Source organism: Procambarus clarkii, chromosome 13 (genome assembly GCF_040958095.1).
Source record: "Procambarus clarkii isolate CNS0578487 chromosome 13, FALCON_Pclarkii_2.0, whole genome shotgun sequence".
Taxonomy (NCBI): domain Eukaryota; kingdom Metazoa; phylum Arthropoda; class Malacostraca; order Decapoda; family Cambaridae; genus Procambarus; species Procambarus clarkii.
In genome coordinates, this window is record NC_091162.1 from 18,305,249 (window position 1) to 18,322,544 (window position 17,296).

General features: G+C 40.2%; 1 protein-coding gene across 1 annotated transcript in view; it reads left to right on the forward strand.

The window, feature by feature from the left end:
* The window catches only part of nbs (nibrin), a 42,903-nt gene that overhangs the window by 16,686 nt on the left and 8,921 nt on the right, over positions 1–17,296 (forward strand). The window contains exons 7-11 of the mRNA XM_045740723.2: positions 4,890–5,015; positions 7,626–7,777; positions 8,654–8,922; positions 11,414–11,528; positions 16,118–16,771. Of these exons, the coding sequence (XP_045596679.2) occupies positions 4,890–5,015; positions 7,626–7,777; positions 8,654–8,922; positions 11,414–11,528; positions 16,118–16,771 (1,316 nt within the window). The remainder of the gene's footprint in view (positions 1–4,889; positions 5,016–7,625; positions 7,778–8,653; positions 8,923–11,413; positions 11,529–16,117; positions 16,772–17,296) is intronic.

Below are 17,296 nucleotides of genomic sequence, written 5' to 3' on the forward strand. Positions count from 1 at the left end.
AGTGAACAAATACTTTGTCGGTTATTACACTATAAGCACAGGTTATATATAAGTATTTGCATGTTTTGTTCACTATAACGAACCACTAAGTAGCTATTATGAGTCAAAAAGTAATGAGGAGTGACCGCCGTGTACCAGCCAGCCACTCCCGCCCTCCCTCCAGTCAACTGACTCACCCTCATTCTCCTCCCAGAATAATGTTTTTGCTATAATTCACTATATACAGACATTATATATAAGTATCTACATGTTTTGTTCACCATAACTGTACATCTAAGCTTGTATGGTGAGTAAAGGCACAGAGATGTGGCTACTCACACAGTCAGCTGATCGGCGGCCGCCCTCAAGGCCAGACGCACTAATATTTCTCCTCCAACAATACTGTGTGGTGTTATTACGCTATATATCTTATATACAGACGTTATATATAAGTATCTACATGTTTTGTTCACCATAACTGTACATCTAAGCTTGTATGGTTAGTAAAGGCACAGAGATGTGGCTACTCACACAGTCAGCTGATCGGCGGCCGCCCTCAAGGCCAGACGCACTAATATTTCTCCTTCAACAATACTGTGTGGTGTTATTACGCTATATACACACATTATATATAAATATCTACCTGTTTTTTTCATCATACTTGTACAAATAAACTGGTATGGTGCCCAAAGACCATCGTGGTAACCAGTAAACAACACCGTAGTCTGCACGGTGGCGTCGTGCAGACGACGCCACCGCCCTCACCAAAATGGCGGCTCCAAACCTTCTCTTGCTGTTTATACCCTCTATACGCACGTTATATATAAGTATCTACATTTGTGTTCACCATAGCGAACCACTAAGCTGGTATGGTGAGTGCAGTCAATAAAAGGTGGCCACACACAGTCAAAAGACATCGCTACCACCCTCCCTCCCACAGCATTACACCTCCTTCCATGGCGCACAGCGCTAGATATCACCACAATCCTGCTATTATCAGAACCCTGGTCAGTTTTATCACAGTCAGGGGTCTTCTGTAATAATATCATCGCTACATAATAGCATGAACAAGTATAATTTGGCATTTTTAGGCGATGCTGTGGTCACAGGCTGAACAGCAGTGCTGTTAGCTCATGCTGCGTGCGTCAGGCTTGGTTGCTCACTCAATACTGAGGCCAATAACACCCGGGAGTTTGGCCCACGATTTTTTTTTAAAATGGCGTCTGTTTACAAGAGCCCTGATGAAGGTGTGGTGAACCCCGTGTATCCGTGGGCTGTTTAAATCTTGCGTAGTACTCCAACACATCATATGACGTGATGCGCAGTTTACTGGAACAACGTCCAGCACGTCATATGACGTGATGCGCACTTTAAGGGTTAATGCTCCAGGCACCCAAAGTCAGGCACCACCTAAGAGTTATAGATTTTACCAAATCTTATTCAGTTTAGAAACCATCCAAAGTTCAGATGTTCCTATAAGCAAAATCTGGATTCCATCCGGAGTTCAGCATAAAAATATTTGTGACGGGGGTATTGTGTTGATAAGCCACCCATTTATTGTGTGATATTAGAGTAAATTATTATTTTATAGATTCATTGTGTGATTACAATACAGTAACAATACCTCATGCTCTAAAATTCTTCTAACTAATAGCTTTTAGTTAATAACAAGGTTTTATCTCTCTTGTTTTAGGTAATAACTAGTGAAATGTCAAATCCTGATAGTTATAATTTCTTAACAAAACACAATTATCACTAATTTCTGTAACTGTTATAGCTAGGGTTATCTTTTCTGGTTGATGGCTTGTGTTGACCTTGCATCTTATCTTTCATATCTTTTATCTTATCTTATGCATCTTGCAGGGTTATCTTTCTTATGGGGTTTTGGCTGTCTTCTCTTTAAGCTTTCTCCCTCTGGGCAGTGCATGAGCTTTTGCCTTTCTTTGGGTATGTTGATGGGAGTGCTGTTTTCTAGCCTCTTGCTGCTCACACTTCTTTTGAGCTGTCCTTTTGACATTTGGGCAGAGGGTGAGGTTGGTTACTTATGCACCTGTTCTTTATTACTGTCCTTGGTGGCTTATGCCTTTCCTCATTGAGTGACTATTAAAATCAGGAGTTGATGTATGCTTCATCGAGATGTGATCCCTGTGCCCATCATACCTTCACATTTGTTGACAGGTGGTCAGTTTGCCCACTTCAGGCCCAGTTATTGGTGGTTAGGCACGGCTTCTTCTGCCACTAGACCTGACACTACTATGTGCCTTTTTCCAGGGTACAAATCAGTGCACTTGGCTACTGGTGGTCACTCTTGCTGCTACGACATTCTGACTGTTGAGTGCAGGAATCCTCAGGTGTGCAATGTTTGTCATTGATGGACCTCTTTTTTTTTTATCCGAGATATCTTTGCGGTCAGCGGCTAACCAGTCAGCGACATTATAAGATTGAGGCTCCTAATCCTGTCTTTTGTGGCCTCTTGTGGATCTTGGCAACAGGCCGAGTGTATCCCCCGCAACTTGATGAGAGGGATACCTGCTTGATTGGGTTCTGGGAGTTCTTCTACTCCCCAAGCCCAGCCCGAGGCAAGGTTTGACTTGTGAGAGCTTGGTCCAACAGTCTGTTGCTTGGAGTGGCCTGCAGGCCCACTTATGCACCACAGCCTGCTTGGTCTAGCACGTCTTGAAGAAAATTATCTAGCTTTCTCTTGAAGATGGCCATGGTTGTTCCGGCAATATATGCCGGAACAACCTGTAGATCTTATTTCTTTGTTGGGGGAGAGGTTGGTAATGATCTTTTGTGCAGGGTTTGCTCGTTCCCCCTCTTAGTGGTGATGACTTAGGGCTACGGATCTACAGGCACTGGTAGATGGGACGTTTGCCCTGTCTGAATTATTGACATAGGCTGCAGGATTTTCTATCCTCTCCACATCTATTTGTTTTGGTTGTCCTTGGGGGCCTAGTGTTCCATATTTCAAATTCTTCTCAGGATGATGCTGACTCTCATCCTACAGGTTCCCAAGAATCTGTAGGGTCCTTAGTTGCTCTTTGATCCTTTGTAGTGACTAGTGTTTGGCCTAGAGGATTTTTTATCCTGAATGGATACTTGTTCCAATCATGCATTGCAGTATGAGCTTGATCCTCCTCTGCTAATCTAAAATTGTGTTTTCAGGCCACAATGGCCTAGGTTCATCTCCTTTATATGTTTCCATCATATCATATTCCCCAACCCCATGTTTTTGCTAAGTGGCACATTTTGTTTCTATACACAGTCACTGAACTATAAAGATAGGCAGGTTACTGCACAGCTTGTTTTCACCAATCATAGCGGCCAGCTCTGTTCCGCCTGGGTACGTTGTCCTCTTGCGGGATTTTCTTTTTCTTTTTGTATAGCACCTCAGTGTTTTATGTTTTACTGGGGGTTCTATTTTCAAGGCGATTAAGTATTACCGTGCACGCACTTACTTTACTGCATGCCATTGTGATTTTTTTTATTATTATTTTCTACCACAGACGTGGCCACACATTTACAGTGCTAACTAGCATATATACATTTTCTTCTGTCCTCCATGGACAGGGTTAAAGATTTGTTGAACATATAGTTCAGGGATTTATTGAACAATCAACCACAGAAAGTGATTGTAGTGCTTTTAAAATGCTAAGCTATGGCAGCTCCATGTCCTAGTTGCTAAGTTGTATGCAAGGGTGTTGTGGTGGACCACATGTTATGTGGCAGGTTGGTGGAGTGTGTGTTCAGTGCAGACTGGACAATTACTTGGTATGGTCTTGGATCCTTTTCATTGGACCCCACTGTTACTGCTTTGTGGTCTGCTACTACTGCTTCAGAGGCTGTGTCTAAGTTGTTTACACTGCTGCTGTAAGATCAATGATAGACTTCTCGTGCAGTTCACCGGACATGCTGGTTTGCTTTGTTGAATTCTCTCTAGGAGTCCATTTGGTCTTTTTACCTGTTGTTTGTAGCCTAGTTTTTCCTCTCCTTTTTCCTGACGGGGTGGTTGTGTAGGTGTTGGTTAATTTGAGTACGACTTTTCAACTTTTTAACCAAGTGTTTCAGTTAGGGTTTCCTGCTCTGGCTTTTAGGTGGCTGTATGGTTGGGCTTTCAGACTCCTGGATGCGGTAGAGGTTCTGTGTCGCAAGCTTCCCAGGCAAGTGTAGTTCTGCCATTTCAGGCAGTCTTAGTATTTGCCCTGGTTTGGGAATTGCCAGGATTCCTCCTATCAGTCCTATGGTGTGCCCCTGGTGATGGTGTGGTAGGGGACTTCTGAACTCATTTTGACATAATTGAACCTGAGAGGCTTGAGCATATCATGATCTTCAGTGGTGTCTCTTTTTCCTAGTTCTTCTTGAATCGCTGTTTAATGCCTAATATTGTCACCTCATCGTTTACGATGGAGCCCTCTTACTTACTTTTAGAGTGGATGTAACTTCGGCCTCCCTTTTCAAGTTGTCTCGGGCGCTCTTTCACCTCTAGCCAAATTCTCCTCCTCTGGAATCTTTCTGGTCACTAGATAGAAAGTCAAGTTGTTCTTTTTGTCCTCTCCTTGTTTTCAGGTATCGTCTGCTGCAGGAGAGTCCCTCTTTAAAGAGGCCATTTTGTTGGCTTAACTGCTGGCTGTTGTGTAAGGGAACTTCATACTTTTCACCGAAAGGTGAAATTTTATACTCTTGTTTCCGATTCTTATTTTCATTTGGTGATAGTACCTTGGGTAGTGATTATTGCTAACTGTACCTAAGATAGCACTTTTATTTTCTCAAAGTGAACATATGCCACAAAGTATGAATTAACTTTGCCTGATAAATCTGAGAAAGAAGTATGTACTGCTCTCTTATATTAAATGGAATTTTTATTTATGTTCTCATCAAATATAATATTTATTTACATTTCTTATCTGCAGGTGGCAGTTCAGAGAAGCTTAATGAAAAAAATTACAAATTGTTGATCTCTGGTAACCATCGCTTGGTGAAAAATGTTACGCAGAAGTCGAGCGCTAATGATAACACCCTCTACAACACTGCTGAAAGTAAGGTTACCTCAGATATTTGTTGGCATACACACTAATATCTAAGTTGAAGTCATTTAATTAAAATATTAAGACCAGACCTATATTTTGCTGTTTCATATTTTGATTATATGAAGCACTGTACAATAACATTTTGTTACTAACATAACCTTCAAAGTATGGTCGTCGGTCTGTGCTGATTGGCTAGTGTGTGTAATGTGGTCATCATTATATTACAATTTATGTTCAGTGTCATTGTTTGAATACCAATGTTGCAATACAGTAGCTCAATGACATCTCCCAGCAGTCTTGGCAGGTCACAAAATAATTTTGAATCAAACTTCCTTCAGCTCCTGGTCTCCCGTCATCACCGTCTAAGCCAAAATAAAGATCTTCATTATTTATTTATTTATTTATTTATTTTGGTCTTCTTTTTACTTTTGCATACTGGTTTCTTCCTTTTGAATAATTTTGTTTGGAAAATAAATAATATAATATTTTGTGTCTGGACCTGGCTCCTATTCCAATGCAATGCTGACAAATGGCAGAATGTTTATTGACCACCGCTATGCCAAAATAAGGGTTGATATACGAGTTTCTGGGAGGTATCCTCTGTGGCTCCCTGGAGCTATCTACCTGGGTAGCACTTCATTTATCACGTCTCAACAGGCCCTTGCGAGTCATTACATCCTGTTTCAGACCACAAACTAAATCTGTCCTCTCTATAAAGGCATAGGGAGTCTGGGAATACTAGATGAACCCAGACCAAGAGGAAATGCCACCAAAAGGTACAGTGTTCCAAAACACAATTGCAAGGAAAATATTATTAACCCAGGACCATAGTAGTTAGCTCATTGCCATTGCTAGCTACACCTGCTGGTCACCAGATGGTGGCTCCTGGCAGCTTGGGACCAGCTGGTGACCCCTGGCAGCTTGGGACCAGCTGGTGACCCCTGGCAGCTTGGGACCAGCTGGTGACCCCTGGCAGCTTGGGACCAGCTGGTGACCCCTGGCAGCTTGGGACCAGCTGGTGACACCAGTCAGTCATGCTCCTGGTGCTGTCACCTGAACATGCCCATCTTTATCTTGTCCACACAACATCCTTCTTAGTTTCAGTTTCTTAGATAAGTGACGGCTGTCTTGCATATTCTTTACCTACCTCACTGTTGTGTGGATATTCAGTCAATGGTTCACCTCAAGCTACATTTATTTAATATGCCTTTCCCTAGGTGTTGCCCTTACCTGGTCAGTTATTTTTCTGGGGGGGGGGGGGGGGGGCTCATTTGTCTGTTTTTTCAAGATCACCTCCTATCAAGGGTAGGAGGAGATCTCCTGTCCTTGATAGGAGCAGGCATCTACTTTTGGGTAGTGCATGGGTCTTTGATTCCTCTGCAAGGCTCAGAGGTTAGGGCAGACTGTGTGTGTGTGTTTTTTTTTTTTTTTTTTGTTTTTTTTTTTTTTTGCTGGGTTAGGTGTTTGCTTGGCCTGTTGGGTGGAAGAGTGTTTCCATCTCATGGCTTCGGACATGTATCGTTGCTGGACATCTACTTAAGCTATGCCCCTTTCTCAGCATGTGGCTTATCAGGCAGCTGTTGCTTTGTTTGTGATACCGAACTGGCTTGAATGCCCTGGGGTTAGAGCCCATGCTGTTACACACAGAAATCACACTAACGTGATGCATCAAATGAACAAATCCACAAGGGCCGTGACGAAGATTTGAACCTGCGTCCGGGAGCATCCCAGACACTGCCTTAATCAACTGAGCTACGACAGGGTTAAAAGAGTTGAAACTGAAGTTCTATTGAACTTACTGGATTCCGCAGCCTCTCCGAGGCACAAACCAGGGTTTTACACAACTCCCCCCTGCACTCGAGCTATGTCAATAGGCCATTCTCCCGCTTTGCCCTTACATCATTACATACGGACGCAGGTTCAAATCGCCGTCACGGCCCTTGTGGATTTGTTCAGCCCATGCTGTTTTTTCGATGAGATGGAACACTTAGTGATGCACACCTGTTCCAAGTTTGCTCCCCTTCTCATTCCTCTTCTGGCCCAGCTGGTATTGTGTGCCAGGCTGCTTTTCCCCCAGCCTCTTGTTCCGGGATATTTGTTGATGGGTGGGGTGGCAGGACTGTCTCTGGAGCATGACCTTTCTTTGCCGGCTTTGGAGCTAGTTGAATTGGCTATTTCCATCACGGATCTGTTGCAGTCTAATCTGGCGAGTTACTTGGCAGTCCCTGCGATGTAAAATATGGCTGGGAAGTGTTGAGTGTTATTTTCTGAGATTACTGAATTGGAATGAGTTTTTCTTTAGTGCCTCTAGACCCAGTATGACTGAACAGGGAGATCTGAACTGTTTCCATTTGGCTTGGTGCAGAACTTCAACCTACCCTGATTGTTATGATAATTTCAAATGCAAGGGAACCAGAATAGATCTTGCTTTATTAAGCCTCCAATTGTCCCTATTGAAAAAAGTAGGTTTTCACATTCACTCAAAGCCTAATAATATGCTATTAACATGACTATATTCCATAAAACCACAATATTCCTATCAATACTTTAAATGTTCAATTAGCTACACTTCACATATGGTTTAAAGCGTAACTACTTTCTTTTAATTATTCTTTTCAGAAATTCTAAATGATAATGGATTGCGTGCCATACCTGAGGCAGACATTGGCTTAGCTATTCTATACATTGACACTAGTGGCCATTGCAATCCAGCCTTCAAGGTTTCTAGTATCCTTCGGCGCATTGGGTCGTCAGCGTCACAGATGACCGAGGTGAGTTAATGTAGGAAACTTTGTTATACTTTTGTATTATAATCTGGTGGGAAAATGTTAGTTTTGATAATGATGATATTGTTGATTATTATAATTAATAATTTACTCTTCTTAGTGAGCAGGAAATCCACACTTTCCATTCATAAAGAACAAATTACTGTACTAAGTAACCTGTACCAATTGACCTCTTTGAAAAATGTAGTAGTAGTAGTAGTAGTACTATAATTTTAGCCATGCAAGTTACTTAAGTACTCATATTGTAGCCTGCAAAGATTCTCATGGTCCAAACTAATCCCACCCCTTAGTTAGTGCTACTTGCTGAATGCTGGTCCATAAATGTATCGTTAAATTGTACTTGCAAAGCTATGTGAAAGGTTTTTGCTATTACTTTGATGTTAAAATGTTTGGAAATAAAGGTTCTAGAATATTATTGGAAAAAAATCTGTGTATAATTTATGATTTTATAATTTTTGTTGAAGAACCACTACCTTGCCTTTAGTTAATCACACCAAACCTCTGAGACTCGTCTTTGCCAGTGGTAAGCCAGGACCAAAATCTGGCACACTCTATGAAGTGAAGGGAGCTTGAGGATTAGAGATTAGCCCAAAACCCAAAACTGTCTGTTCCTGGTGTGGTTTTTGTCAGATTTTGGTCACTCATTTTTGATCCCCTGCTCCCCCTCACCTCGTAGAGTGGGACAGGTTCTGGTTCTGTCTTCCGGTAGACAAGAATGGATCTCGCAGGCCTGGTGTATTTAGCTAAAGCTCGGTGATGTTGGAGCCATACTAAGGGAGCTTCTGGAAACCCACCACGAAAGGGCATTTCATTACATTCAACACATTAAATTATTTTGCATGTTTTTTTTTTTTTTGCCAGGGTTTAAAGATATATGCATCGGAGACACAGGACACAGAGGAGAACGCGTTGAGTTTGACAGGCACTCGGGTGGTGGCTGAGACTGGTCAGTCATCAACTTCCAAACGAACTCCTTCCACAGCACCTACCACCAATCCTTCACTCGCACCCAGTAACATGTCAACATTTTTCAATACCAGTACAGCCATGCTACCTACAATAGACCAGTCGCTGACAGGCATAACTGGCAGTGAGGGTAAAGATAGCATTTTGAACAGTGTCAAGAAAAGGTAAGAGTTCTTTTTTAACAAACTACAGTAAACACATTATTATCTAGCACGGTCTTGGGTAGTTCTGGATACTATAACATGACAGTTACTTGAGCCCAGGACACAATGCTGTGTGCACATTTATTTGTAGAATCTTAATTAAACATGTCATCATGATGCAGCATCACACAGGATCAGCATCATCACACTATAGTAAAACATTCAAAGCATCTCCCCAATACTCCATAGATCCAGATCTAAAGTTATTTAGTTAGGCCTGTGATTTATTTAAAAAATGTCAGAGGTTTGCTCTTAAATTTAATTAATTTAGCAGTATTCTGACACTTTGTTCACTATTCTCACCTAATTCCTGTTTTTTGAAGCACTTGCAGTGTTGTCAGGCATATTAGCCTTTCTTTATTACCTTTAAATTTTGTTTCTATACACTAAACTACTCACATTAATTTTTCCTTAAGATTACAAAATATTGATTTTTGTAACTCCAGAACTTGCCATGACCTTTTCATTCTTTCATCTATATCCCTAACATTACAAATGCATCTCAAATTATTTATTTTAACAGCTTTAGCTGGATTTTTCATACTCATGATACAATGTTGTATCACTGTCCATTTATAATGGTAGGCACTACCACGCCTTCATATAGCACAATTGTAATTTGATGCTTGCATTTAACAATTCTAAATATAAAATGCCTGTATATTTATGAATACAATCTCTTCAATAAATCTAGTTGCATCTCCTTTAAAAAGTTTTTCATTTTAGCCAAGACTGTCATTACACCAGCCACTTTCCTTCCCTAACTTACTCTCAACTTTGGCTGCACAAATCCCTCATTTGTTACAGACCTCCCAGGTATTGAAATTGATCAACCATTTCTCTGACTTCTCTTCACCTGCTTCAGATTCCAAGTTTTCTTTTTTCTCTCACTCTCAGTCTCTTGTTCACTTGATTCAGATGAGAGAAGGTGGCAGCTTTGAGTAAATGTGGACATGAGTAAAGTTATGGTGGAGTAGAGAGAAAGGAATTCATTGTGTGACTGGAGAATGCTAGATGCTGGTAATCAATTTAATACCTGGGATGTGTAATTAACAAAAGGTAAATGTGAGAAACAAAGTTGGGGGTAGAGTGAGTAGTAGTAACAGGAAAGTAACTGGTGCATTCAAAGCACTGATTAAGAAGAAATACAGGCAGAAGTCTTCAAGAAAGAGTGATAGTGATGACCTCCATGACTGGATGGCATGAATGTTAAAACTCAAGAATTAGAGTAGAAGAAAAATTAAAATTAGTGAATCATGTGTTGTGTTACAGTGGATAGAGTAAGGAATGAAGAAGTCATGAGAATGGAGCCAATACATTGCAAGAATAAGAAAAATAAATGACTGTGGTTAGGTCACATTGAATGAATAGATGATGATCGAAAGTTTTCATGTGAATATGTGGGTAGGAGGTTAGGAAGACTTAAAATGGGTAGAGATGGTGTGAGTGTTAGGAAGCGGGGATTGAATTTGAATAACACAAGGCATGTGTAAAAACAGTTAGGTGGCCACTTTTGTATAAAAAAAAAGTGACCTTTGTTTGCACATGATAATTCGCAGAGCACTGTACAAATAGTCTCATGAAGAGGTCGGGTGCTGCTGTGAATAAGTTGCTTGAGAATTAGTGGTGCGTATTTATTCCTGATGCTGTGTATTGTATAAGATACGGTGAATAGACAATTGTCATTTTAAATATCTTGGCAATTCCTTTACAGCTGTCACTCTTCCTCGGGAATAATGTATCCATTTCTCAACATACAATAGCAAAATTTTCAAGTAATGAACATTGCCAATATCTCTACAATTTTCTGCTTGAAGAATTACATCATCAGCATTCATCAAATATGATTAATTTTATTTATTTATGTACTAAATTCAGTCTTCCTTAGTATTCTTAGCTTTAGCTGCCTCATGTCCCCATACATACATACATACATACATACATACATACTCATATACGTTAGGCTTATATCGAGGTCTCCCCCCCCCCCCCCCCCCCCTCCAAGGTCGAATTACTGACCTAACCCGGAATTCTGTTAATGTCAAACAATTAGCTCTCTCGCATTCTCTACTGCATAAAAGGGTTTTACAGAATCTAACATCATTCCACCAAATCTACATGTTCTCAATGCTCTTCAGAAACCCTGTGTTTATTTCATCATATGGTACATATATGATATTCAAGTACCCATTCAAACAACCTTCTCTTAACTAAACAAGCTTCCTTGTTATCATCATTGACTACATTCTCAGTTACTTTCTCTGCTCTTGCCATCACTCTTTTGGCTACTACACTTAATAGAATTATGCCTCCATAGTACAGTACTTCACTCATGCTGATTGCCTTCATATATATAAATGTGTGTGTGTATGTATTTATGTAATAGTGGAAAAGGGAGGATTGTGAAAATGTTTCTGCATCTTCTGTATTCTTTTTTATATTTGCTATTCAGGCAAAGACCACAGTGTGATCAAGAAACTGCACCTTTACCAAAACGCAGTAATAAACTCATCACAGACGAGAGACACTTGGGTACTCCAGATCCTACACAACCTATGGAATCACAGGTAATGTATGTTTTTTTTTTTGGGGGGGGGGGCAGTGGGGGTCTCTTAGCTCTTTTTATAAGATATATTCCACATATTGGGTAAATGGATATACTGTATATCATGCACATTATATAACTGTCATTCACACAGAATGGTCAGTCGTCCACTCGTACAAATGGTCACTCATTCACACACACCCACCCACCTGCCCACCACCACACTACTCTCAGCAGCAGCAGCAGACACCTGCATCAGAGGAGTGCCAGGATAATTCAAATGTCTTAAGTACAGTATTGCAGAACAGGTTGATGACCCAGAGTGGTGTCTCTGGAGATTTTAATGTGAAGTGAATTTGAAAAACAACCAAGATAAAGGAAAATGTGCAAGAGTGAGTAAAAAACTGGATGAGTAAACAGTTGCAGACTACGATATCCAAAATGGCTGTCGGCAAGACGAAAAAACATCATCAGAGCTGGATTTCAGTGGCTTTAATTGGGACAGTATTAGTATGAGTGGTTTGCACAATAAGTTGGCAAAATTAGAGATTATTGTAAACTGTCATGTGGAAATAACTTAGAATTTGAGAGGGTAATAACCAATTGAGTAGTAAAGTATTAAGTCTTGAGGGATAAATGAAGGATTTGTGCAAAGACGAGAATCACTGGGAAGCTTAAAGCAAAGCCCTGGAGGAAGTAAAATAAAGTACTGAAAACAGCTTTTGAAGAAATTAATGCTCTTAATCACTAAACAAGAGTGAATGCAATAAGTTAGACAAGGAAATCCAACATAAAAAAAAAAAAAAAAAAAAAAAGGAGGGAAAATTATGGTCATTAAGATGGGGTCTTTCAGAGGAAAAAAAGAGAGAAGCTGGAACTGAACCTTGTTGAATCAAAACTCCTAAATGAGTTCAGTAACAAAAAAGAGGTCAATTCTTTTTTTCTACAAGGTGATTTTCTTTTCTAAGAAAGTCTTTGAATTGGTACAAAAGGCAAACCACCAAAATCACTACAGAAAGTGGGGTAAAGAACAAAGGAAGAGGGAACATGTTCCTGAAAATTGTATATACTAACACAGATGTAAAAAAATACTAGAGTTAACAATATATTACAGCTCAAGAAGCCAGAGATTGTTGCACTAACAGAGACGAAACTGGAAGTTAATATTTTAAATTAGGTCGTATTCCCGAGGGGGTATAGTGAGACGGAGATGGGACAGAAAAATTAGGAAATGTGGAGGCGTTGTCATACTGGTGAAAGAACACCTAAAGGTAAACAAATTAATATTTGCCAACCCATGAGAAATTGACATAATAGCACTAGAGATTTGTAATCCAGATGACAAACTGATAATCATAAATGCCTACAGCCCACTGGCATGCACCACATGGACAAAGAAGGAGCTAGACAACAAATCAGAGGGCTCATAGCAATCGTGAGATTATAGTAAGAGCAGTAAAAATGAAATCACAATAACTGTTGTGTTGTACTCGGTGACTTCAACTTGCAATCCATAGACTGGGAGGCCAGAATAAAGGACTTTTGGACTGGTAGATTTGTAAACCTCATCCTGGAGACATTCATGTACCATTCATCATGTGCTTGTTTAACACGTTAAACAAGCTACGAGAATGAGGTAAGGGGATGTTCTTTCAATGGTATTTGATATTCACCAGGAAAGAAGAAGATATATTTGGTATTCAGTACCTTCCTTCCTCCTTTGGACAAAAGCGACCATGTCCTTTTGGAAATAAAGAATGCAATGCATTATAATCTAGAAGAGAAAGAGGAAAAGGAAGCAGTTGACAAACCTGATTTCAGGAGAGGATACTGTGGGGAACTTAGAAAGTTCTTTAGTGAATTTGATTGGAAAGACTTGCTGTTAGGTAAAAGTCTTTTACAAGCATGATGCCAAACTACTACAGAATTAAGAAACTTAGACGATTGTCATGCCCTTCAAGAAGACCTACAAAATAAGTATATCAGTATATGGAGAAACTTGGCAAAGGGATTTTAATATGAATAAATGTCACATTATGGAATGTGGAACAGGAGAAGGTAGGCTACACACAACATACAAATTATGTGAAAAATCGTTAAAGAACTCTGATAAAGAACAATATCTAGGGGTGGTTCTGGATAACAAAAAAAATTGTCTCTGAGGATCACATAAAAACATTGTGCGAGGAGCGCATTCTAGGCTTTCCAGCTTGAATTAAGAATCACTTTTAAATATGGATGGCGAAATATCAAAGAAATTATTCACAACCTTTTGTGAGACCAAAGTTGGAATATGCAACGGTTTTGTGGTACCCATATACAAGAAGCACATCACTAAACTAGAAAAAGTGCAAAAATATGCAACTAATTGGCTTCTGGAACTGAAAAACAAGAGCTACAAGGAGAGCTTAGAGGCATTAAGTATGCTAAAGCTAGATGATAGAAGAAAAAGATGTGATATGATATGGAATTAACAAAATTGACAAAGAAGAAATTTGGGAAACTGCAACATCAAGAATAAAGAGGACATAAGTTCAAATTAAGGAAATAAAGCTGCTAAAAAAAATGAGAGTTCACTTTTGCAAACAGTGGTAGACAGTTAGAACAAGGTACATGAAAAAGTGGTGGAGGCCGAATCCATCAGTAAATTTCAAAGCATTACATGATAAAAAGTACAGGCATACCTCAGAATAAGAGTTTAATCCGTTCCTGGAGACGCCTCGCCTTCCGAAAACTCGCATTCCGAAGTTAATTTCCCCATAAGAAATAAAGGGAAATGAATTAATCCGTTCCTGACTACCCCAAAAACCCCACATCAAACTAAATTTTTATACCTAATTTACCTAATTCATCTAAATAAACCTACAAAACTGTGTTCCAGTTATTACTTACCTTGCTGTCGAGTGCTGTAGGCGTATGGAAGATGGTGAGGAGGGGGGAGGAGGAGAGGAGTTACTGTTTGGAAGGGGAGTCCCCTTCCATAATCACATCACATAACCCCATGCCTTGTAACACTATGGATACCACTTCTCTTTCTAAATTTTTCAAACCAGCCCCTGCTTGCCTTAAACTCTTTCTTATCTGCATCACTCGTTGCAGGGGTATTCTTTAGAAGGTCTTCGTGCAACACCCTGGCTTTCTCACAAATAATGGCCTCCGAAACACTATCACCCCTCAACTCCTTGTCGTGTATCCAAATTAATAACAACTTTTCCACTTCTTCAAGTATTTGTGGTCTTTGTGCCGTTAATGTTCTTACTCCTTTTGCCACTTTAGCACCCATAATCTTATTTTTCTTCTTAAGTATAGTGCATATTGTTGATGTGGCTTTGTTGTACTGCCTACAAAGTTCAACAACACGTGTACCGTTCTCATGCTTCCGAATGATCTCTTGTTTCTCCTCTATTGTCATCCTCACATGAGCTTTCTGGCCTTTATCCTTACCACTGGCTTTCTTGGGACCCATGGTGAGATATATAATAACAAATTGTATAGACAAATCACCAAAAATCCAACAAAACACTGAAAATCCGCGAGAAGAATTGATGTGGGGGTAGTCACTGAGCGCGAGACAATAATAAACTGAGGGGCGGAGGGGCGACGATCGCCGAACCACAACGCGCTAGGTCGGCTGTACGCGTATCAACAAACTCGCGTCCAAACTCGCCTCCCGAAGTAACCATCGCCTTCCGAGACAAATTTTTGGAGTAAATACACCTCGCCTTCCGAAAACCTCGCATACAGGGACAATCGCATTCCGAGGTACCACTGTACTGGGAGGATGGGACACAACGAGTGTAGCTCTCATCTTGTAACTACACTTTGGTAACTACAAACACACACACACACACACACACACACACACGCACGCACGCACGCACGCACGCACGCACACAATATGTCAGACCAATCCTGGAGTAAGCGGCACCAGCATGGAGTCCATATCTTGTCGAGCATAAGACTAAAATGGAAAAGGTTCAAAGGTTTGCCACCAGACTAGTACCCGAGCTGAGAGGTATGAGCTACGAGGAGAAACTACGGGAATTAAACCTCACTTCGTTGGAAGACAGAAGAGTTAGGGGGGACATGATCACCACATTCAAGATCCTCAAGGGAATCGACAGGGTTGATAAAGACAGGCTGTTTAACACAAGGGGCACACGCACTAGGGGACACAGGTGGAAACTGAGTGCCCAAATGAGCCACAGAGATATTAGAAAGAACTTTTTTAGTGTCAGAGTGGTTGACAAATGGAATGCATTAGGAAGTGATGTGGTGGAGGCTGACTCCATACACAGTTTCAAGTGTAGATATGATAGAGCCCAATAGGCCCAGGAACCTGTACACCTGTTGATTGACGGTTGAGAGGCGGGACCAAAGAGCCAGAGCTCAACCCCCGCAACCACAACTAGGTTAGTACACATCCACACGCATGTGCTGTGTATATTATACACAGACACAGTGATGTATGGGTGCATTTATGGGGAGTTCGTCTAATGTTAAAATTTATCTCTAAATGTATTATGCATCCTCATTTTTGAAAACTAATTTGCTTTTTTAAATAACCATTCTATTTAATATTTATTATTAAGAATAATTAGTTCTTTACAGATTGATGGTATTGACTCCCAGTCAGACTCTCAATTAGTCTCAAGTTTTGAGCCACGCAATTTCAGCACCCAGAAAAATGTGAATTCAACCCCTATTATCTCATCATCTTCTGTACACCACGGTATCGAAAATGGCACAAATGGTAGGACAGCTGTGAGTCGTGTACTAAATAATACCACCACCACCACCACCATTGAAAGCCAAGACAAACTCAATGATCATGCAGGTGTGAAATCTGTCCCATTTGTACCTTACACTCTTCCTAGCTTAACTGCAGAGACTCAGAATCATCATGAAGTGTCAACCCAATCCTTTGCTCCTGTTAAAGAAGAGCTTCCCAGTGTTGATGCAAATGAAAGTTTATTTGATGTCACGGATTGCCAGCGGGTGAAAAGAAGAGCGGGTCAGGAAATAGGCCCTATTAAAAATGAAAATAACTTTCCGTTTCATGGGGGTAAAAAAAGGAGAATGGGTAATGATAACAGTGACTTTGTCAAGACAGAGAGATCTAGTGGTGATGTCGGCATGTCAGGTCATGTAGAGCAAAGAGCAAAAACTCCCATACACAGTGTGAAGCAGGAACTGGCAAACGACGAAGACCTTTTCTCCCTTCCAACATCCAGTGCAAGAAGACGGAGGAGAGAAAATTGTCAGGTATGACAATTTACCTTTAATTTATTATTTAATATGACTGCCATGTTGTCCACATAAACGTAATTGCTGATTATAAAGTATGTGTAATAAAGGTGCTGGTCTTCTCATGGCTTTATACTATTTGTGAATTTTCCAGCCACTATCTGTAATAAAATATTGGAGACAGTTCACATGTTTATCTACTACTATTTATAATAATCTTTGGTTTTATCTCTCTTTGTCATTAGCCTACAGTAAAACAGTAGTCAAATGTTTTATAAAATTATTGTCATTATTATGTCCATTTTTGTCTTTATAGTTTTATAGTCAAATTCTGCAGCCCAATCTTCCCATATCAATCTTATTTGCCTTGGCAAACTTCTTTTCCCATTATAAACATTCTTTTAGTTCATTGAATCTGATCATAAATGTTTTATAAATTTTATATTATATTTTATATTTTATAAATATTATGTTGGCTTCATTGGGGCTCCGTGCTGCTATGGATATGTCTTCCGAGTCCCTACTTCTGAGTCCTCGGTTTGT